The sequence below is a fragment of the Citrus clementina genome, unplaced genomic scaffold (genome assembly GCF_000493195.1).
Source record: "Citrus clementina cultivar Clemenules unplaced genomic scaffold, Citrus_clementina_v1.0 scaffold_1, whole genome shotgun sequence".
Classification (NCBI taxonomy): domain Eukaryota; kingdom Viridiplantae; phylum Streptophyta; class Magnoliopsida; order Sapindales; family Rutaceae; genus Citrus; species Citrus x clementina.
In genome coordinates this window covers 22,910,437-22,932,471 of record NW_006263303.1, presented here as the reverse complement: position 1 = coordinate 22,932,471, position 22,035 = coordinate 22,910,437, and the positions used below count along the sequence as shown (strand labels likewise).

General features: G+C 32.8%; 3 protein-coding genes across 5 annotated transcripts; 2 read left to right on the top strand and 1 right to left on the bottom strand.

The window, feature by feature from the left end:
- The first annotated feature begins 307 nt into the window (after positions 1-307).
- On the top strand, positions 308-1,609 carry LOC18054954 (probable long-chain-alcohol O-fatty-acyltransferase 1). The gene has a single exon (XM_006452419.2). It carries the CDS (start codon positions 473-475, stop codon positions 1,526-1,528), a length of 1,056 nt encoding a protein of 351 aa, XP_006452482.1. The 5' UTR covers positions 308-472; the 3' UTR covers positions 1,529-1,609.
- A 7,605-nt stretch (positions 1,610-9,214) lies between these two features.
- LOC18054953 (DNA topoisomerase 1 beta) lies at positions 9,215-17,601 on the top strand. 3 transcript variants are annotated; one of them, XM_024192382.1, is made up of 17 exons: positions 9,215-9,339; positions 9,898-10,015; positions 10,145-11,372; positions 11,559-11,753; positions 12,622-12,702; positions 13,611-13,670; positions 13,799-13,893; positions 14,023-14,179; positions 14,323-14,448; positions 14,908-14,988; positions 15,122-15,212; positions 15,316-15,449; positions 16,165-16,233; positions 16,331-16,420; positions 16,711-16,817; positions 16,901-17,069; positions 17,226-17,601. In XM_024192382.1, the coding sequence occupies exons 3-17, from the start codon at positions 10,188-10,190 to the stop codon at positions 17,292-17,294; spliced, it is 2,709 nt and encodes a 902-aa protein (XP_024048150.1). In that variant the 5' UTR covers positions 9,215-9,339; positions 9,898-10,015; positions 10,145-10,187; the 3' UTR covers positions 17,295-17,601. The 3 variants fall into 3 exon arrangements, with proteins under 3 accessions (XP_024048150.1, XP_024048149.1, XP_006452481.1); XM_024192381.1 differs by having other exon boundaries at positions 9,887-10,015; XM_006452418.2 differs by lacking the exon at positions 9,898-10,015.
- Positions 17,602-19,248: 1,647 nt separating this feature from the next.
- LOC18054952 (cold and drought-regulated protein CORA) lies at positions 19,249-20,272 on the bottom strand. The gene is made up of 2 exons (XM_006452415.2): positions 19,871-20,272; positions 19,249-19,714 (listed from the first exon to the last, which is right to left on the bottom strand). The coding sequence occupies exons 1-2, from the start codon at positions 19,977-19,979 to the stop codon at positions 19,509-19,511; spliced, it is 315 nt and encodes a 104-aa protein (XP_006452478.1). The 5' UTR covers positions 19,980-20,272; the 3' UTR covers positions 19,249-19,508.
- Positions 20,273-22,035: the final 1,763 nt, after the last annotated feature.

The window sequence follows — 22,035 nt, the reverse complement described above, 5'->3', positions numbered from 1 at the left end:
ATCTGATACAAATAATAATTTAAGGGTATATAAATAATAAAAAAATATTTTAAAAATATACAAATAATAATTTTTAAAAATAAAATAATCAATTCGCTACAATTTCGTTAGCTTTTAAACGACAGCTAACGATTTAGTAGTTGACATATATCTTTTATCAATTTATAATAGATAATTAATACATTCTTAAAATATTATATGATATTTTTAATAAAAATATAAATTTATGATATACGAATAATAATTTCCCTTCTTTTTTTCTTTTCCTTTTCAAATAGAATAATATTAGCCATAATTAAATATTGGCCTTGGCAAAGCAGGATCGGCATTTTAGTAAAAAGAAAACATTGAGATCCCCCTTTTCGATATTAAAACAAGCATTAGATTTAAAAGAAGAAGATCAAGAGAGAGAGGAATAGCTAGGGATCTCTGCAAATCAAAGAAGCTGAAGAACAATTAGAGAGTAGCAGAGATGGGTGGCGAGCTCAAGAACTTGATCAAGGTATGGATTCTAGCAATTTCATGTTTGAGTTATTGTTACCTGATAGCATCAAAATTCCCGAAAGGACTTTTAAGGCTCATCTCTCTCTTTCCCGTCTTCTACCTCTTCATCATCCTCCCTCTAAATCTTTCCTCCATACATTTTTGTGGCGTCACATCCTTCTTCCTTGTTTGGCTTGCCAACTTCAAGCTCCTGCTTTTCGCTTTTGACCAAGGCCCTTTGTCATCTCAACTCCATCATAAGCTTTTCCATTTCATATTGGTAGCCTGTCTCCCCATAAAATTCAAACCAAACCCGCCCCAAGGTATTGTTACAAAGCCTCATCAACAAAGCACCCAAAAATCATATCGAGTGCCGTTAAAGTCACTTTTACTTGTCACAAAGTTGTTACTTCTATTGTCAATATTTCATGCTTACGAATATAGACAGCATCTACACCAATACGTGGTCTTAGCCCTATATTGTTGCCACATTTATCTTGAGCTAGAACTGGTCCTAGCCTTGTGTTCAACCCCGGCTCGGGTCCTTGGCTTTGCGCTCGAGCCACAATTCAATGAACCCTATCTAGCCACCTCACTGCAGGACTTCTGGGGCCGTAGATGGAACCTAATGGTCACAAGTATCCTACGTCCCACCGTATACGATCCGGTACAATATATTTGTAGACGTAATAAAGTCGGGCACATGTGGCCGCAATTGTTGGGTGTCGTTGCCACTTTTATTGTGTCGGGACTAATGCACGAGGTAATTTATTATTATCTAACACGTGTGCCACCCTCGTGGGAGGTGACGTGGTTTTTTGTCCTTCATGGGGTATGTGTAGCTATCGAGGTTTGGCTCAAGAAGAAGTTGATCAAGCGATGCGGCCGGCTGCCCCGGGCAGTTTCAGGAGCTTTAGTGTTGATATTTGTGGCGGCAACCGGTTTGTGGCTGTTCTTCGCCCAAATATTCAGAAACAAATTGGAGGAAAAGGTCATAACGGAGGTCTTCTTTTCTTTAGATTTTGTAAGAAGCATTATGACGTAACTTGCTGCTTTAGTGACAGGACAAGTCCTGTTTGTTTTGACCACTAGCTAGCAATTGTATCTCTAATCCTTATCTGAAATTAACTTGCTTTAATTATTCTTTTCATTTCTGTTTCATCTATGCTATAGTTCAAAATGCTTATCTCTAATCTCTATAGCCATTTTAGGAAATTATACAATTAGAGTTCGGCAAGAACCCAAAAGAGGAAAAAAATAAAATAAAAAGTCTTCCAAATCCAACTTTTGACCCGAAAAGAATTTTGAAAAGTAAAAAAAAAAAACTTTTGATAATTCTTTGAATATCGTAACTTAAACTTTGTTGACTACCTCGATTATAATTGCTTTTTAATAAAAAAAAAAAGTATTTTAGACGAAGATCAGTCACCACGCAAAATAATTAGTTATCATGTTCAATCCCAAGTTTTGTTTCTAAATTTCAAATACAATTCTGTGTAAATGTGTTAGAATCATGAAGAAGCATGTTGCCTGTGATCCTTACTTAGAACTAAACCATGCTAAAATCAAAAGAACTTAAAAATTGAATCGATGAGCTGCAATGCAAATGGCAAAAGAAGGCCCAAAAAAATGGATGGAGAGCCGAAATTTTAATTAATGTATGCGTTACAAATTTGAGTTATTATTACTACTTACATATTAAGACTTTATATGGGATTGATGTTGGGTACCGTAGCTTAAAAGTTAGGTATAATATTAAAATATTTAGTAAATAGTAGTTATTATAATTTAAAAGTTAAGTTGATTTGATTTTTATGAAAAATCTATTATATCTTACTTAATTTTGTCAAATTTATTTTTAAAACTGTATTTATTATATATTATTAATATTTATTTAATAATTAAAGTTTTTTCCTACAACAATTGTAACTTGAAAAGTACATCATTTCAATACCAAATAAAATCAGAAACTCCTCTTTAACATCCTCCCCATAGTCCCCTATTATCTTTACTCATTCAATGTTCATGTTGTCACTGCTTTTTTCCTTGTTTGGTTTGTCAATAACTTCAAGTTTCTACTTTTTACTTTTGATCAAGGCCAGAGGAGGAATTAGAATTTTGGTTCGAGAGGGGCCATAATATAGAAATCTAAATTTGAATCGGCTATAACATAACATAAAATTAGTTAAGTTGAGTAGGCTAACAATTGGGATCATAATATAGAAACCATAAACTTGTGTAGGTTGTAACAGAAACTCTGTAAACTTAAGGGGAACTTAGTAACTTTTCAATAAAGCCCCTAATCATCCATCCGTTTAATTTTTAAACGTTCTTTTTCAATTATATTTGATATTAAAATATAAATGTATGAAGAATTCATGAATTCAACAATTCTTCCTAATCTAAAATATTATCTTTCATAAGATCTATAGTAATATTAAAGAATTAGTAATATAACCTACGGAATCCTGCAATTAATTAAAGCTTGAACATACAAGTTAGTTGATAGTTTTAGATTAAATGGGAAGATCTTTAAATTTTTTTTTTCGTTCAAAATTAATTATAATTCTTATTTTGACACTGAAAAAGTACAAGATACAAAATTACTTCTTAATTCTTATTTTGATCCAAATATGAAAGAATAGACAAGGCTAAATCTTGAAACAAAATAATTTAAAATTATTTTGCCTAAGCCCTAAAATTATCTCAATTGAGCTGGGCTTTAACGTGATTATTAACATGTGATGACAATTGACCATGAAAACACTATTAATTATGTTCATGAACAAAATAATTTAAAATTATTTAGATGAAACACTTCGTACTCTATATGATAAATCGTGTCTAAACTTGTTAGATTTATAATCTAAAATCATACTCTTGTTAAATATGAAAACGTGGAAGAATAAATACATAGCTTTTTAAAAAATCACGAGCTTCTCAGTTCAACGTGATTCTTTGTTATCATAGACTAAGGGCCCGTTTGGGATTGCTTTTAGGAGACCTAAAAGTGATTTTGAAAATCTAAAAGCTAGTTTTAGTGTTTGGTAAAAAAAAATCAAAATCACTTTTGTCAAAATCAGTTTCTCCTACAGCTGATTTTGAAAAGCAGGGACGTAGTAGCTTTTAGATTCTGATTTTGAAAATCAATTTTATCATTTAATACAATTCCATAAATATCCTTAAAATTATTATTTAAATCCAAAATTATCCTTATTCAAATTGGAAACAAAATAATTTATAAAAAATTTGTATTATAATTCATAAATATAAATTTATTAATATCAATTTATTGGTCGAATTATTATTAAATTTATTTCACTATATTATTAATTTAATTATCAATTGCTTTAAGATAAAAAAATAAAATAAATATATTATAAATTTTAGTTTTAGTAAAAATTATTATAATTCACAATTAAAAATATTATATGTACATGTTTTTATATATATAAGTAAATTTTATCTTATATTATGGATATTTTAGTCATTTATTTTCTCTCAGCAGTTTAACAGTAAAATTTACCAAACGTCCATAACTGCTTTCAAAACTCACAGTACTTCTTGAAACAAAATTTACCAAACACTTAACTGATTCTCTTCACAGCTGATTATTTCTACAGCACAGCTAACAGCAATTATTTTAAAAGCTACAGCATTCCCAAACTGGCCCTAAATTATAATACTTATGATAATTTAACATTTAATTTTTTAAAATCACTTTTAAACTTCTAAAAAATAATCTCAAATGAGCGGTTGGTATTGAAATAAATTAGAATAAGAGTGAAGCTATTGTCCCCCCATTATTAATCTCGTAAAACCCCTTTTTTTTCTAAACATATCCCATAAAATAATTTGAAATATCATATTACATCTATTAATACCAAAACAATTTCCACAAATAACCCTATTCACTTTTGCCTAAAGGCGCATCAATTTGTCAAGTCTCAAATATTACGTAAATTACACAATTCTATCTCCCAACTCCTTTTCTTTGGTAGTTACATTCGTTAAAATTAGTCAGTTGGTCAACCTTCTCATATGAGTTTGACAATATCAAAAATGCATGGTGACAGAAGAAAACTCAACGTATTGTATTGGTAGAAATATTTTAGTGGTTTGATAAGAAAACTGCAAATCACTGAACAAGTTCTAAGCTTTTCTTTTTTTAAAAAAAAAAAGAATTCTAAACTTAATAACTACATTATACATTTGTTAGTCAGAAAGTTCAACATAAATTTTTTAAATTGAATTGCAAATTTGTCGTGGATAAAGACAAATTTTTATCAGTTTCTTTAGACAAATATACTCTTCTATTAAATTTTTAATAGTCATTATTAAATAAACTAAAAATATGTTTAACTATTTAAAAACCAACCTCAAGATTAACATTCATTCTCAATGTCCTGGCAACATTTATATTGCCTTTATTAAAAGTGTTTTTACACATCATTATCAAAAGTGTTTTTACTAATAATTATCCAAGTGCTTCTATAAAAACCATTTTTTTTTCTTTTTCTTTCTTTTTCCAATAAGAAACGTTAATATTATTTCACATAGAAAAGTCTAACAAAAACAAAATAAAAAACTTAGTTAAATTTCAAGTGTTTAAATGAGTTAAATTTCCTAAGTTAGACATTAATAAACTTAGCATGAGTTAACTTTTACCTCTAAGGAAAAGTCTAACCCCATGTTTCTTTGTCCTCCTCACAAAGACTATAAAAACAAAAATATAACAAAAAATTAAAAAACATAACAAAAAGCTTAGTCAAATTTCAAGTGTTCAAATGAGTTAAATTTCATAAGCTGAGAATAAATTGGAAAATAATCAAGAGAATCATATCATCATCTATCATAAATGCAATCATGTCTATTTAGCCTCTTAATTTTAGGTATACAAAACTCAATGCATATACATAGAAACTAAACCAACATCAGATAAAATGAACTCAAATTAAATTACAGGTGGTAAAAAAACAAAATGAGTATCACATCCATTATCCAGAAAATGAAGTGATAATCCTAGTGTATTTTAAAGAATTTTCACATCATCTATCTACTTGTTGTTTATTACCACTAGAAAATTAACTATGAACCTTCTAATAAGAAAATGACTTCAAAGATCAAAACACCAAATTTTTATACACAAAAAAAAAAAATTAATCATGCATCTAATAATACTTATGGATGCCACTACTATAATAAATAATCTATTATCTTACTATTTAAATATCAAACATATTAGAAAGAGGGGAAATAAAACAAAACAAACATAAACAGTTTGCCAAATACACTGAGCAAGCAGATATATTATTGTGTTTATATTATTAATCTTTGGTGAAGTTTGTGAGATATTCAAGTATTCAATATGTTCAGAACATGATTACAAAACTCATAATTCACGAACCTCATAGTTTACGAAAGCAGATAAAATTAACAAATAAAGCAAATAATAAAATTAGAAGATCAATAAGGAAGAATCAAACTCTTTTTAACTGCACCCGGTTTTTCATTTCATCAAACACCTTTAGAAGCTAGTTGGTTCCTTAACCCAAAAACATAAATAAATAAATAAATAAACAAGCAGAAAGAATTAGAAAAGCATCATCAATAGCAAGTATGTGTGGAGAAGAAAATTTATTAGAACATTAAATTTATGTTATTTTGAAACTTCAAACAATTTAATGAATCTTCTTCATTAACTTCAGCATATACAAATTTAAAAAACACCCCACAAAATGTCTATGTAGCAATTAATTAAATAAATAACAACAACAACAAAGTAACAGATCATAAAGCAGGAAATGTACCTAATGAAAATCAATATTTGACAACTTGGAAAGCTCTATACGAAGCTTTTTTAACACAAAATAAAAGAATTTTGAGCAAAACAGAGGGAAAGAGAAAGTTGACAGTTTTTTTTTTTGGTTTTGATCACGAGGTATCTTGAAGAGGGCCCCAACTGTGGGAGGCATCTTTAAGCCCGTACCACAACCCATACTAGAAGTCCCCGCTCGAACCGAGAGGCACAGGTTCTCCCAACAAAGGCGATTTCCCTGCGACTCGAACCGGGGAGCAAACTCAATTAAGTCACTTAAGGGAACTCCATTGTCAGTAGAGCCAACACTTTGTTAGTAGAGAAAGTTGACAATTATCATGACATAAACACATCATGGAACAAACATTTTACAGCAGATCAATTTCGAAATCATCGTAACCCTTACGAAAAATTAATTTCAAAGTTATACATGCATGCATATGTCTGACTAATTAATTTCAAAGTTATACATGCATGCATATGTCTGACTAACAGGACATGAATATTTTTCAACACATAGCTTGTTTTACCTAACCAGATTTTCTGACCATTAAAAAAATCTATAACACGGCTCATGATTCCATTAACAAATGATTCTATAGCAGTGAAGACCATCACACAAAAGCGGAAGCACAATCGATTTTACCAAACCAAACCCACAAACAAAAGCAAAAGCAAGATGAAATGAACACATCATGGAACAAAAAGCCTATAACACATTGATTTCGAAATCACCGTAACCTTTACAAAATCAAATGCTATTAATCATAATTTCGTAGATACAATCGAACCAAAAAAATCAACATTAAATGTTATTTACGCATGACCTTGAAAATTGGATCATCAATGAGAGAGCCTAACTTGCAAATTGAAAGATAGATAGAGAGATTGAATCTGCGATTGCTATTGAAGCTGAAAGTGAAGATCAAAAGCTGAAACTGAGACTGTAAGCAAGATGATGAGATGCTGCTGAAGCTGTGAATGGTCTCTAACACTCAAAAGTTGCACATGCGCTCTTTATTGCCGGTGAAAGCCATCGAAAGTTCAGAGAATCCATCGATTTTAAGTGAGATTTGATCAACATTTGAAGAAAGTGATTAGGGACTTTTTAGGAATCATTTTAGATTTATTTAGGAATTAAATTAGAAAATCAAAATTCAATAAGAGTAAAAGAGGAAAACAAATCTTTTTAATGGTGTGGAATTCGAATTTCCCTACTCTTCAACAAAGAAATCGAATTCCTTAAATAACAGAAAGTGGGTACAGAATGAAACTTAATTCCCTATTCACTTTTACTAACTAAACAAAGGAAATTACAGAGGAAAGGGAAAATCTCTCTTTTCCTCCCTTAAATTCATGGAACCGAACATGCTTTAAGGCTTATCTCTCTCTTTCATGTCTTCTGCCTCTTCCTCATACTACCTTCAAATCTTTCCTCCAAACATTTTTGTGGCGTCGCATCCTTCTTCCTTGTTTGGCCTGCCAACTTCAAGCTTCTGCTTTTCGCTTTTGACCAATTTGTGAATATTTGTAGTGGCAACCGGTTTATGGTTGTTTTTCACTCAAATATGTATTCAGAAACAAATGGGAGGAAAAGGCCATAACCGAGGTCTTCTTTTCAACCAAGTAATTATAACGTCACTTGCTACTTCAGTGACACAACAAGCGGTGTTTGTTTTGAGCAAGCTCACTCTTTCAGCCAAGTAATTTTATCTTTAGGGTGCGTTTGAGATTGAGGTTAGACAGCTGTAATTTTTAAACTATAATATTAAAATGTTTGATAAACATTAGCTGTTGTAGCTTGTAAACTATGTTGTTATGATTTTTCACTTGTATAATGAAAAATTTATTACATCTTTAATAATTCAAAATTATTATTTAAAATTCATATTTACTACATATTATTAACTTTTGTTTGATAATTACAGTTTTTTTTTCCACAAAACTACAGCACCTCAATCCTAAATAGGGTGTTAATCCTTATCTTAAATTAACTTGCTTTAATTATTCTTTTCATTTCTGTTTTCATCTATCCTATAGTTAAAAATGCATAATCTCTAATCTCTATAGCCATTTGAGGAAATTATACAATTAGAGAGTTCGGCAAGAAGTCCAAAGGAGGGGAAAAAAAAGAAATGGCCTTCGAGTCCAATTTTAGACCCAAAAACAATTTAAAAAGTAAAAAATAATAATAATTCTTTAAACATCACAACTTAAACTTTGTTGACCACCTCGATTACAATTACTTTTTATTTAAAAAAAATATACATGAAGATCACTAGATCAGTCACCAATTAACCATGAAAACACTATCAATTATGTTCATTAACAAAATAATTTAAAATTACTTAGATGAAATATTTCGTACTCTATAAGATAAATCGTGTCTAAACTTATTAGGTTTATAATCTAAAACCTTACTCTGATTAAATATGAAAAGGTAGAAGAATAAGTACATAACCTTTTAGAAAATCACGAGCTTCTCATTTCAGTGTGATTCCTTATTATCATAGACTAAAATATGTTACTTATTCAAATTAAAAAAAAGTCTATTAGCCATTCAAAAAAAAAAGTCTATTAGAATTTAATGAGATGCATTCAGCGGATTTGAACTCTTTTTTTTTTATTGAATTGTTATTTTAAGTTATTAAAATAATTCATAAAAAGAATGGTTCTCAACTTCCAATAACTCTATATATAACCCTCCCCTTAACCCCATAATAAATCACCTCCTTCGAAATCCATTTTTCCCTCCTCAAGCTTCTTTGTTATATTGACTAAAAAATAAAAATATTTTATTCTAATTAAGGCTTTTGAATGAAATGTGGGTTAAGGCCCAAAAGAGACAAAAAAGGCAAGGCTCGGCCCATTAATATTTGCCCCAAATTTCATCCATTAGGGCTCAAATTTCCAGCTTTATCACCTGCACCACCACTACCAAGAGACAGAGAAATTGAGAGCAAACGAGAGAGAGGGGGGAGAGATTGAAGGACTCATTTGATCTGCTCCGTCACCAACTCGATCTATTATTTATCAAGGTTCAATTTCATTTTGTTTTTCTACTTAATTTATGATAAACGGTTGCCCACTTTTTCTTTTCAATGTTTAAAAAGGGTCTCTTTTAGCTTAATTTTTGCATTATTTGTTAGGTTTTGTTGTTCCCCTCATCTGAGTTTCTCTTAATTATTTCTATTTATTTTGTAAAAGCTTTTGCTTCTAGCTTCAGTTTCTGAGTGTGCTCCTCTTTTTTTTTGGTGGGCGGCGTTCTGGTTGTTTCTAGTCCGGAAATTAGTTTTTCTTTTCGAGAAAAAAAAATTGTATTTTTAAATGTTATCATGCTTTGTTTGCATTGAATTTGGTTAATTGGCAGCTAGTAGTTGCCAAAGCTCGGACAAAATAGAGCCCATGAATTTGTTTGATTTTGATGACTTTTCTTTAACATTTATTAACTGATATGTTTAGCTCATTGTTATTTAATTTAGGTCTGTAATAGAAAAATTGTCCTTATTGTAATGGATTACTTCTCATCGAAGCAAAGCCCCCTTTTTCCTGATTGGGTGGTAGTGTTTGGTTTTTAATTTTCAGCCATGTTGTAGTTTTTCTCTGGAAAGTCAGTAGATTGCCATCCTCAGGAAGAATTGACGTACATTTGGCTTCCTTAGCATTGTTTTTGTTGATTATGGTGACTTATTTGTTGAATTTGACATCATCATGGTTAGTGCTGGATATCTCAAATATTTTCATTCAACATTGAATGTTGAGAATATTTTCTTGTAATAATAATAGTGTTAAACTGCTTCAAATGTGTATTAACTGTAATTTCGGTACTCTTATATTTGTCAGAAACTGGTGTCATATACATGCCAACATAGTAAGTGGTGGAATAATGGCTGTTGAAGCTTCTTCTAAACCAAGCAGGGTCTACGATTTTGATGATGACGAAGATGGTCCAGCAGTTTTTAAGCGGAATACTGCTGCTTCTAGGCAAAACCTAGCAAACCCAGAAGTCAAAAGGCCATCGTCATCCACAGCCAATGGTCAAAACTCTAATGCCCCAAAGGATAAGACAACAGTTTCATCTTCCAAGGTGTTGCCAGTGAAATCTCCTCCACCAAGCCAGAAAGCGACTACCTCATCTGCCAAGGCATCACCGTTGAAGTCACCTATGAGGTCACCTGTAAAGTCACCTGTGAGGTCACCTGTGAAGTCACCAGTGGCTAATTCAAAAGAATCAAGTCCTTTAGATGATAGGTTAAAACAATTGCCGCAGCACAATGCGCTGGCTGTTGTGAAGAAGGAAGAAATTAAGGATGGCAATGGCTTGAAAAGTGATGACAATGATTCTGAGGATGACAAACCATTGAGTGCTAGGCTTAAGGGTAACACCAAAAATGTCAACCAAGGGATTGGTGCTTCCAAAGCAGATGCGGCAATATCTGAGGTTAATGTTAAAACAGATCCTGAAGATTCAGATGATGAAGTTCCACTATCTTCAAGGTTCCCCAAGTCCAATGCAGGGACATCAGGTGCTAAGCCTATTGATTCTGATGAAAAGAAACCTTTGGCTTCAAAAGTTCAGCAAAATGGTTCCACTTCGAGGGAGACGCAACAAAAGTCTTCCTCAGTGCCTGTTAAGAGACCTCTACAAAAGGCGAGTTCATCAGGTGCTTCCTCAGCTAAGAAGCCAAAGGTTTCTGATACATCTAAAGAAGTAAAAGTTAAGCAAGTAACAGTGAAAGTGGAGAAGAAGGCTGATGATGATGACCATATTCCAATTTCTCAGAGAATGAAGAATTCAGCACCGTCAGTTAAGAAATCCGTGACAAATACAGCTAAAGCAACAAAATCTGTTTCTTCTTCCTCTAAGAAAATAAACAAGAAAACCAAGAAAGTAATAAAAAATTCACAGTATTCAAAGTCAACAAAAATGTTACCTGGTTCAGGTGATGGTCAGAAAAAATGGACTACCTTGGTTCACAACGGTGTTATTTTCCCACCTCCATACTTGCCTCATGGGGTTAAGATGCTCTACAAGGGGAAAGAAGTTAATTTGACTCCTGAACAAGAGGAGGTTTTTTTCTCTATTTAAAGGACTGTCATTTGAATGTTTGATTATGTTAGCTTCTGCATCCCAACCCATTATGTTTTGTGAGGAGATGCTAAATTGCATTTGCTAGAAGTTCTGAAAGTTATCTTTTTTTGCCCGAAGTTTTTGTTTCGTTGAAATTTTTTAATGTATGATCACTTCAATCTGCAGGTTGCAACAATGTTTGCAGTGATGCTAGATACGGATTACATGCAGAAACCTAAATTCAGAGAAAACTTTTGGAATGATTGGCGCAAATTGCTGGGCAAGAACCATGTAATTCAGAATCTGGAGGGTTGTGACTTTAAGCCAATCTATGATTGGCATCAAGAGCAGAAAGAGAAAAAGAAACAGATGAGTTCAGAAGTAAGTTGGTTGTACTCAGAACAATGTACAGGTTTGACATGCAAAATGATAAAATATTGAATTGTATGCCACCATGAGATTTCTTTTTTCCTTAGCTTTCAATTGGATATGCATTCACTAAATTTCATTCTGTGCTTGACTATTTTACTCACAAGGTGCAACTTCAATCGTTATGATTGCAGTTACCGATGCGGCTCATCGAATATCTCCATTTTTTTTTTCTTAAGGAGGATCATGTTGTCTATTTGTTATTGTTTATACAAAGTTTTAGGAGGGTGTAGTTGTTTGCTATGTTTATTGGTGTATGAGGAAATCACTTATGCCATATGTCTGATATGAAGCATTTACAATGGAATTTTATTGATTCACCGGAAAGACTTTATTGAAAATGTGCCATCTTTGCGTTTTTAAACTTCTACGCTCTGTAAAAACAGCATTGTGTTTGTGTGTCCCAAAAATTCACATCCTTCTTTTATTAGGGATTCAAAAATGCCATTAATATAAACACATAAACTCATTTCTGTTGGGAAGTTCATGCATAATTTTCACTTCCCAGGCGCACGAATGCTACGGTACTTCTCTTATTCTGTCTCCTGTTTTGCACTTATTCACTCTCACCTCTTTATAAGTATTGTCCCTTGATTGAAATCCAAGTTTTCTTTCCTGATTGCTTTTTGCAGGTATGAAGAACAATTGTAGACATAGTAATTATAAATGCATGCAATCAGTAGCTTTTCTGTTTTCGCATAATATTTGCTGTTGGCATGTCTGCATTAAAACCAACATCTGTACTTGGTTGTTGTTCTTTTAGACTGGATAAAATCATCCTGTTTGGTAATTACTGATATAGTAGTTTTTGTTCATGTAGGAGAAGAAGGCCTTGAAAGAAGAGAAATTGAAACAAGAGGAGAAGTACATGTGGGCTATTGTTGATGGTGTTAAAGAGAAGGTCTCTTTTTAGCTTATTTGTTATATGCTTCTTTTTCAATGGGCTCAGTGTCTCTGGAATCGACTGTTTAATGCTTTTGTTGATTTGTATTGTAATGCCTATTTTTTGTAGTTAACTTAACCCTAAGAATTATTGAATGGGAGATCCTGTATAGAAAATAGCTTCAAGAATTCTTTCTGTTTTTTTTTTTCTCTCTTGAGGTCGAATGAAATCTGGCTGACCTTTTTTTCCTTTTTTTTTGGGTTGATGATTGGAAACACTTTCTTAGCTGACATGTAGTCCTATTATGCATCGTGGACTGCCATGCAGAGTCATTACCATCACAATGTGTTTCTCCTTCCAATTCTTATCATGTTCACTAATACTTTTCATGATAGCTTTTGTTTTAAGGAGATTTCAGCCTTGTAGGTATTTGCTTCTTAAACTTCTAAGTTATTTACACTGGAGGATGATGAAAGGGTTTCTCAGTTCTGTCCTCTACTCCTCTCCACTATATGATTCTTTTATTGTTTCTTGCATCTACATTTTGCAATTTATCTTGTTCTTGTCCTGATTTTATAGATCAGTTTTGATGGGAAGTGATGATGTATATTGACAAGTGTTTTTTTTCTCTCTTTTCTTTTTCATTGCTTCTACCCTTTTGTTTTTGCTCTTAACCTCTTATATGTTATATATATATATACACACACACACATATGTTTTAAGTATGTAATTAAGCATGCATGTGTGCGTGCTGCTAAGCACGACCTAAGGTCCAATGTTTTCACCAATATGTTCTGATCGCTGCTTCATATAGGTAACAGGTTCTTGATTAATGTGTTATTGTTTGAATGCATGAATTTGGTTTTATTATCCGTATTTTATTATTTCTGGAGTGTGAATGCCGATGTTGATGATGTCAATGCCAGGTTGGAAACTTCAGAGTTGAACCACCTGGGCTATTTCGAGGCAGAGGAGAGCATCCAAAGGTTATTGTCACATCTTTTCTTAAACATAAGTCATTCTTATGTCATGGCTATTTCTGACACTTGTGCTACTTCTTAATGCATTTCAAGAGTAAATGACTTTTTTTTTGGTTGGTTATTTTATGTACCAGATGGGGAAGCTTAAAAAACGCATCCAACCAAGTGACATTACCATAAATATTGGAAAGGATGTTCCAATTCCCGAATGTCCTATCCCTGGTGAAAGGTTTTGTTTCTGTTGATATTTTTCTCGGGGGAAGGGAAAAGGAGAGATATTTGATATTTCAGAAATTCAAATATTTAGCTACTCTTTTGTTCAGATTTTCATAACTCTTGAGATATTTTACCTTGGCAGCTGGAAAGAAGTAAAACATGATAACACGGTTACATGGCTAGCTTTCTGGAATGATCCAATTAATCCAAAAGAGTTCAAGTATGTGTTCTTGGCGGCTAGTAGTTCCTTGAAGGGGCAAAGTGACAGAGAGAAATATGAGAAAGCAAGAAAGCTAAAGGTATTACCCATATGCTTTTGATAGACTGGCGTTTTCTGGCGTTCTCGATTAAGCAACTTGCTATTCAGCACATACATGTGTGTTTTATATTTATTGTTGCATCTTTGACCTGTTTTAAATAGCTAGTTCTATGCTAATTGCAGGATTACATACATAGCATCAGAGCAGCTTACACAAAAGATTTTGTCAGTAGAGATGGAACAAGGAGACAAATAGCTGTTGCAACCTATCTGATTGACAAACTAGCTCTTAGGGCGGGTAATGAGAAGGTATTTACAGGATTACACAAAAGATTTAATATTTGAATAGTATATTTGTCAAGAGTTATCTGTGTGGTGAAGTTGATGTTTTATTCTGGTTGTAAAAAAGTTCTCAGCAGCTAGTTCTTTTAGTATCTCATATTGACTTCTGTTTGGCCGATTCATGCTGCTTAAATGTAATACATGGCTAGCAGCTTTTCCAAATAGAGGTTTTTTTTTTTTACCTTGCTCCATGTCAACAACATAGAGTTCCCTACAATAATTTATTCAATTATGAAATCTTTTTTCAATCATTGCTGTTATGGGATTAAATGTGTTGTTGGGACATGTGCTGCTGGCTAGTTTTTCTTTTTGACATTGTGAGTAGGATAACTTCTAATAGCTGTCAACCATACATCCTTCTTATATTTTCTTGCTGTAGGAATGTTGCTCCTTGTTTTTCTTCATTTTGTGGTTGACTTTCTGCAGGATGATGATGAAGCTGATACCGTTGGTTGCTGTACTTTAAAAGTAGGGAATGTTGAGTGTATCCCACCAAATAAATTGAAGGTATGGCTTTTGTTCTGAAGGGCAATGCATGAAAACTAGTTTGTAGTAGTTCAATACCACACTATTTTGTTAATTGTATTTCCCCTCTTCACACCAATCTGTAAGCAGTAACACATATGCTCCTGTTTGTCAGTTTGACTTCCTTGGTAAAGATTCGATCCAATATGTAAACACAGTTGAAGTTGAGCTTCCTGTCTACAAGGCAATTGGACAATTTCAAACTGGTTAGTGATGGCCTGTTATTAAATTACATATGTTTTTAATTTCTAATTGGGGCCAATTAGTTTGTTTTCTTCTTATTATTATTATATATTTTTTTCTTTCCAGGAAAGAAGCAAAATGATGATCTTTTCGACAAACTGGATACAGCTAAACTGAATGCTCACCTGAAGGAACTCATGCCTGGACTTACAGCCAAAGTCTTCCGTACATATAATGCCTCTATCACATTGGATGGGATGGTAAGTTTCCAGTGGAGTGTGGGATATTGTTTGGTTTGTTGGCTAGCTATAAATTTTAGTCTCTTATCAAAGATTTGAAAAATGATTTTAACCTAATATGAGCGAAGGAAATATAAGGGGGTAGAGCATATTGGAAATCTGTCATAGATTTTCCTAGTTTTTTAAGCTAATTTTATACAAGCAGTTTATCTGGATAAGTAATAGCTTAGGTTCATTTTTATTAGTCCTTTTATTTAGCATAATGTTTGGTTTGTTGGCTAGCTATAAATTTTAGTCTCTTATCAAAGATTTGAAAAATGATTTTAACCTAATATGAGCGAAGGAAATATAAGGGGGTAGAGCATATTGGAAATCTGTCATAGATTTTCCTAGTTTTTTAAGCTAATTTTATACAAGCAGTTTATCTGGATAAGTAATAGCTTAGGTTCATTTTTATTAGTCCTTTTATTTAGCATAATGCCTTTAGAGAGTGAAAAATTTATTGCCTTTGTTGAAAGAGCAATGATGAATACTTCAGGTGACAGTCAATAAATCATTGAGTAATGGCTCTAGTTTTATCGTTTGGACGTCAACAGTGTTTAATGAGATTTCTTTCATAATTTTTTATTTTAGGTATTTTTCTAGGATTTCTTATATAACTAGGTTGTCATGAAATTTTTTTCTTTAATCTGCTTTTGTGATTTATGCCTGTTGGATTTGGTTTCACCTGTAACAGTTGAATAAGGGAACTGGAGATGGTGATGTTGCAGTAAAAATAGATGTTTATCAGCGTGCAAACAAAGAGGTAAAGATGGTTGCTTTTAAAAAAAAAAAAATTTACTTTAGATAATGGTGATGCCCATTTAATGGCATTTGTTATGAACTGACTTTTCTTTCTGCAGGTTGCTATTATTTGTAATCATCAGCGAACTGTTTCAAAAACTCATTCTGCACAGATGTCAAGATTAACTGAGAAGATAGAAGACCTTAAGGTAAATGAGCGGTACTGGATAATATTAATCAGAAAATAATTGAGCTCTCTTGGTTGAGGTATATGATGTTTTACCTTAACAAAATCATTTGAGTCAGTTGAAGTAGGGCTCGTGCCCTGAGCTGGTTGAGTGGTTGCCACGAGAGCTCAAATTCTAGGGGAAGTAGGGGGATAAAAAATTGATTTCGGCTTTGTCCACCTCTCTTACCCTTAAAAAAAAAAGAAAAGTAATAAATAAATAAAAAGTAGGGCCTGTATTTTTGGAGCTGATTTTTTGTGATTTTGTTGTAGGGTGTTCTGAAAGACTTGAGAGTTGATTTAGACAGAGCTAAAAAAGGGAAGCCCCCATTGATGAAGGATTCTGATGGAAAGAGAAAGAGGAACTTGGCACCCGAAGCGTAATATAATTTGTGACCACTTGTTTTGAGTTATTTGTGTATGTCCAATGCTGTTATGTTATGACCTATTATTTGATCCACAGATTGGAGAGGAAGATGGCTCAAACCAATGCAAAGATTGAGAAAATGGAACGAGACATGAAGACCAAAGAGGATCTGAAAACCGTGGCATTAGGCACGTCCAAGATCAATTACCTTGACCCTAGGATCACAGTTGCTTGGTGCAAGCGACACGAAGTTCCCATTGAGAAGGTAAACAGCTTCTACAATTAATTTCTGGATAAAATAGTTTTGCTAATTACCATGCATTTCTTCTTGTTGGAAATGAATCTCCTATAACCATATAATTGCGCAAGCACGTATTGCCTTTGATTTTATGCAGCAAGGTAATTGTTTGAGTTTTTGCAGATATTCAACAAGTCTCTTCTCGCAAAGTTTGCTTGGGCAATGGATGTAGATCCTGAATTCAGATTCTGATCGTTGAATCTCTGCAAAGCTTTTGCAGATACCACACCCCCCTCCCTCCGGCCAAAAGTTTGTGGGGGAAAAGAAAAGGACCGGCTCTTCTTTTTTGCCTTTTCATTTACAGTGATTCAAAAAAAATTTTCCCCTTTTTTTCTCTGTGTTCCAGCAGAAAATTCTTGTTGTATGTTCATCTAATCTAATTAAGTTCCTTTGTTGTAGTTATTTTCTTTCTGAACTAGAAAAATTGTTCGCCATAGCTGATTTTAACATTATAACATACTCATACTAACAGTAAATGTCAAAAGATACATTTTATCAAGTTCATTCTCTTTTGAATCTTGAAGTGATTGTGTGTGAAACTTCACCCTTTATTTGTTCATGGTAACAGTAATTGGAGTGTTGGGACTATCTCAAGAGATCTCATCTGTTGAATCAATGAGATAAACTAGCATGCAAATATAACCTAATGCTCTCTTTTAGCACTATAATATATACTTCATTTTAACTTCATCCATGCGGATAATTTTCACACTACTGCAGTGGGTCTAATTCTTTATTGGAGCTGTAACAGAGAATTTGTATGTACATGAGCTTCATTTTCAAATGTCCTGACATTTCGCTCCTATTAATTACTTATCGGCTGATTTTTCAAGCTTGTAAGTCTGTTGGGACTTCATTTGTTTCATTTTAAGCTCTTAACAGGTTGTATCCGGATACACTCGTGTTCGAGCCCTGATCTTTTCCTACCATTTGCGTTTAGACAGAGAAACATAACCTCAATCATATTCCTTCTAACAAATTGTGATTGCATTTTATTCATTAGCTTTACCAACAACTGTTGACTAATAATAGAGGTGGGATTCTTTCTTTTTTTCTTTTTCGTTTTCTGAAAAAGGAGGGGAGTGGCAGAACAAAATTAGTTTTTTCCCTCCCTCCTAAATATTTCAACTCGAGTAAACAACTACAGAAAAATGCTTGAAAATTACTCTGCGGTTTGAGGACCATCGACCTAACTAGTGACCAATGGAACTTAAGTCTTTGGTGCAAGAATTTATTCTTTACAATTCCTATAAAATTTTGAGTAATGATAGACATTTTAATTTTTTTTTAATTCCAAATAGTACGTCATTTTATCGAGTGATCGGTAATTATTTGTAAGTTTCAAGTGAATTAATTATATTATCTCATCAATCAATTGATGAATATCACATAATTTGATTTGACTTTATTTAGCTCGGTTTAGGGAAGCAAACCATTGTCAGACTGGCCATCTGTTCTACTCAAGAAGAAAAGCATATTGTGCGCCTTTTTTTTAGGTTAACTTGATAGTTTTTTGAAATAAGAAATTTAAGATGTGTAGTATTACTCTAAAATTTTATTTGAATTTCTTTATTGACTAAGCTGCCATTGATTTATTTAATTATTTTTTAGTTGAATGAGAGAATTTGTTTCAGATAAGCCCCTTAATAATTCTAAATTTTTTCTTTTTAAGCAAAACCATTGTCAGACTAACCATCTGATCTACTCAAGAAGAAAAGCATACCGTGCACCTTTTTTTTAGGTTAACTTGATATTTTTTTAAATAAAAAATTTAAGATGTGTAGTAAAATTTTATTTGAACTCCTTAATTGACTAAACCGCCGTTAATTCATTAATTTAATTATTTTTTAGTCGAATGAGGCAGTTTGTTTGAGATAAGCCCCTTAATAATTCTAAAATTAATAATCCATATTCTTTATTTTTGTTTTTTCATTTTACTTTTAAACAACATTTTTCGCTCAATCATTCTACTTGCTCATTCATTTTTGTAGGTGTTATTAGATGTAGCCCCCTCCGAATGAGATGTCTAGATCCGTCGCTGCTGGTGACAATAAAAGTGGACTTTTAGTTCATTCGTCATATGCTTATTTAACTAAACTTCTTCTTAACGTAGCCAAAACTCCCAAATTTGTCACGGCACATCAGAGCACAAGAAGTAAAACACTTATATATTTTATAGTAGTACAAATTACCCGATCAATATCAACGTAACCATGGTGCCTTATAAAAGAACATTCATGGCCACATCTCAATATCGAGCCTTACACACACACACTTGCTGACAAGAAAACATTCATAAACTAAAGCTTAGTTATTTATTTCAGCAAGCAACACATTCATAAAAGACCTAGCTTAGCCAACAAGGAAGAAGAAGAAGAAGGCTTAGCTAGGTTAGCAAGGGTTTATTTAGTTCCCTCCATCTTCGGTTTCAACTCCATCAGCACCGTGTCCGGGGTGACCTCCATGGCCAGGCTTGCCGTAATGTCCATATCCACCGTGTCCGTATCCCTTGCCATGACCATATTTATGTCCATGGCCATATCCGTGTCCGTACCAATAATGATCAGTTTCGTACTTGGTTTCGTCCAATCTTGTCCTGTCCTCCGCACTCTCTACAAAAATTAATGAACGAAGGATTGAAAAAATATACATGAAAATAAACTGTAATAAGTAAATTTACACTATTAAATCATATAACTTAATAACTTTTCCGAATTTTAACAAATCAAGATTCTGAATTGGAACATATACTAAATAATAAAACTTACGGGTGTGGGTTGCTTCAGCAAGCTCGCGAGCTGATGAGACCTCAGAGGAAATGAGAAGAACAAGAGCCAATGCAAGGCCAAGAAGGAGGAAAGTCTTGGATAAAGCCATTGTTGTTGCTCAAGCTAATTGCTATTTATGATTCTTTAATTGCTGTCTAGTTCCTTGAGCAAATGCAATGCGAGCATCCCCTATTTATATTATTATTTTTTGTCTAAACCACGAGGTGGTCCTGAGTGGGCTCCAACTGTGGGAGGCACCTTTAAACCCGTATCACAACCCAAATTAATCTCCGCTCGCACCGGGTCGGCCCGTAAAGGGTAAAATACTGGCCAAAGTGGTGACTCCATACGAGAGCGGGGCTTAAACCCCTGACCTCTTTTAAGGAGTGAGAGTGCCGAACCACTCACACTAACCAAAGTTGGTTCTATTTATACTACTTTGTGAGTGAAAGGAATCGGAGAAGAGAGTAAGGAGGGTCCACGATTTTTGTTTGATTTTGATGATCATCACATACAAAGTCCAAGAGTCAAACTTTATAGCTAGAGATGGGACCCGGGACCTTATTTATTTTCTTCATTTTATGTATTTCTTGCGAATCGTTGTGATTGTTAAAGATGTGGTGAACATCAAAGAGTCAAAATTTTGTTGAGACTTGGGAGCGATTAATTAATGAAGATAAAGACCCCTGTAGGAGGTGGCAAATCGATTTCATTAATAAGTCTACCATAGTAGTGCGTATCAGATTATTTGATCGATATCTTGCATACATGGATCGTGAAACTCCCTTTTTTTTGGGGAAAAAATTAAAAAATTAAAACAAAATCACTTAAATCTCATCTTCACGGGTTATTTTTTATTTTTTATTTTTTCATGCATTGTCACTTTTGATTAATTAATGGTGCTAGGTAGCAAATGCATTAATAGCTTGAAATCTGGAAAATTCAGTTTGATTTGAATGTTTTGAGCCTCACTCAGCCTCTCACAACTCTAAAAACTACCTCAATGAATAAGGCCTCAAGCATTGGGCTATTAAACTGCTGGACTGAGATGTTGATAAACTTAAACTCTGATAGCAGTATTAGGCGGTCTTAGGTATCTCTCAATCCCAAAAATTAGCTTAAAAAGTAAAGTTTTCCCTCACACTTATAAAATTACCACCAGCTCCTTCCACAATCGATGTGGGATAACTCTAATACAATGTATTACCATTTGAAAATTTTCTCATCGAAATTATTTTAAACAGTAGACAAATGACTCAGTTTTACTATTAATGATTAATATATTGTCACTTTTGATTAATTAATGGTGTTAGGTAGCAATAACATTAATCGTTGGAAATCTGAAAAATTCAACCTAATCTGAATTTTTTTTTTTAATTCAGCCTGATCAGAATTTTATCTTGTTGTATTTGATCTTATTTATTTATTTTTTAAAAGAATTTATGTACTTACTTTCAGTCTGTATCCCTTTTGAAAATTTTCTCATTGAAATTATTTTAAACCATAGACAAACAAACTCAGTTATACTAATAATGGTTTAATTAATCTAATTCATGACTTCCACGATCCATGTAGGGTGCGTTTGAGATTGAGGTACAGCTGTTGTGGAAAAAAAATTGTAACTATGAAACAAAAGTTAGTAATATGTAGTAAATATAAATTTTAAATAATAAGTTTTACAAAATTATTAAATAAATAATAGATTTTTCATAATATAAGTGAAAATTTATATCTACATAACTTCTAAGCTACATCAGCTAATGTTTATCAAACACTTTAGTACTGTAATTTTTAAGCTACAGCTGCCCAACCTTAATCTCAAACGCACCCGTAATTGCGTAAATTAATCATAAAGTAAAAAGATCACCAAAAAATTTATCTGTTATTACTTTCAAGCTTTAGTATAATATTTTTCACATACAATCGCACAACACAACACCATACAATAAAATACACGTCCCCCGTTGCGTCATAGAGGCTCAAAAAGAACAAGCTACATAGTTTCGTATTTTTGATAATGCTATATATTAATTGTCTTTTCTTTGAACCCTACTCTTATCGTCCCGTTATCTTTTATGCATGGCTACGCACCATCTCACGTTACCCTTTTAGTTTCCACCGTCCATGCATGTTTATTTATGAGTACTATTGTTGTTCTATTATTA

What these genes read in the sequence shown, in the direction of transcription:
- LOC18054954 (XM_006452419.2), top strand. Translation starts at nt 473, where the DNA reads ATGGGTGGCGAGCTCAAGAACTTGATCAAGGTATGGATTCTAGCAATT.
- LOC18054953 (XM_006452418.2), top strand. Translation starts at nt 10,188, where the DNA reads ATGGCTGTTGAAGCTTCTTCTAAACCAAGCAGGGTCTACGATTTTGAT. An exon ending in AGAAACAGATGAGTTCAGAA is followed by an intron (nt 11,754 to 12,621) that starts GTAAGTTGGTTG and finishes TTGTTCATGTAG; the next exon opens with GAGAAGAAGGCCTTGAAAGA. An exon ending in TTAGGGCGGGTAATGAGAAG is followed by an intron (nt 14,449 to 14,907) that starts GTATTTACAGGA and finishes GACTTTCTGCAG; the next exon opens with GATGATGATGAAGCTGATAC.
- LOC18054952 (XM_006452415.2), bottom strand. Translation starts at nt 19,979, where the DNA reads ATGGCTTTATCCAAGACTTTCCTCCTTCTTGGCCTTGCATTGGCTCTT. An exon ending in TGCTGAAGCAACCCACACCC is followed by an intron (nt 19,715 to 19,870) that starts GTAAGTTTTATT and finishes TAATTTTTGTAG; the next exon opens with AGAGTGCGGAGGACAGGACA.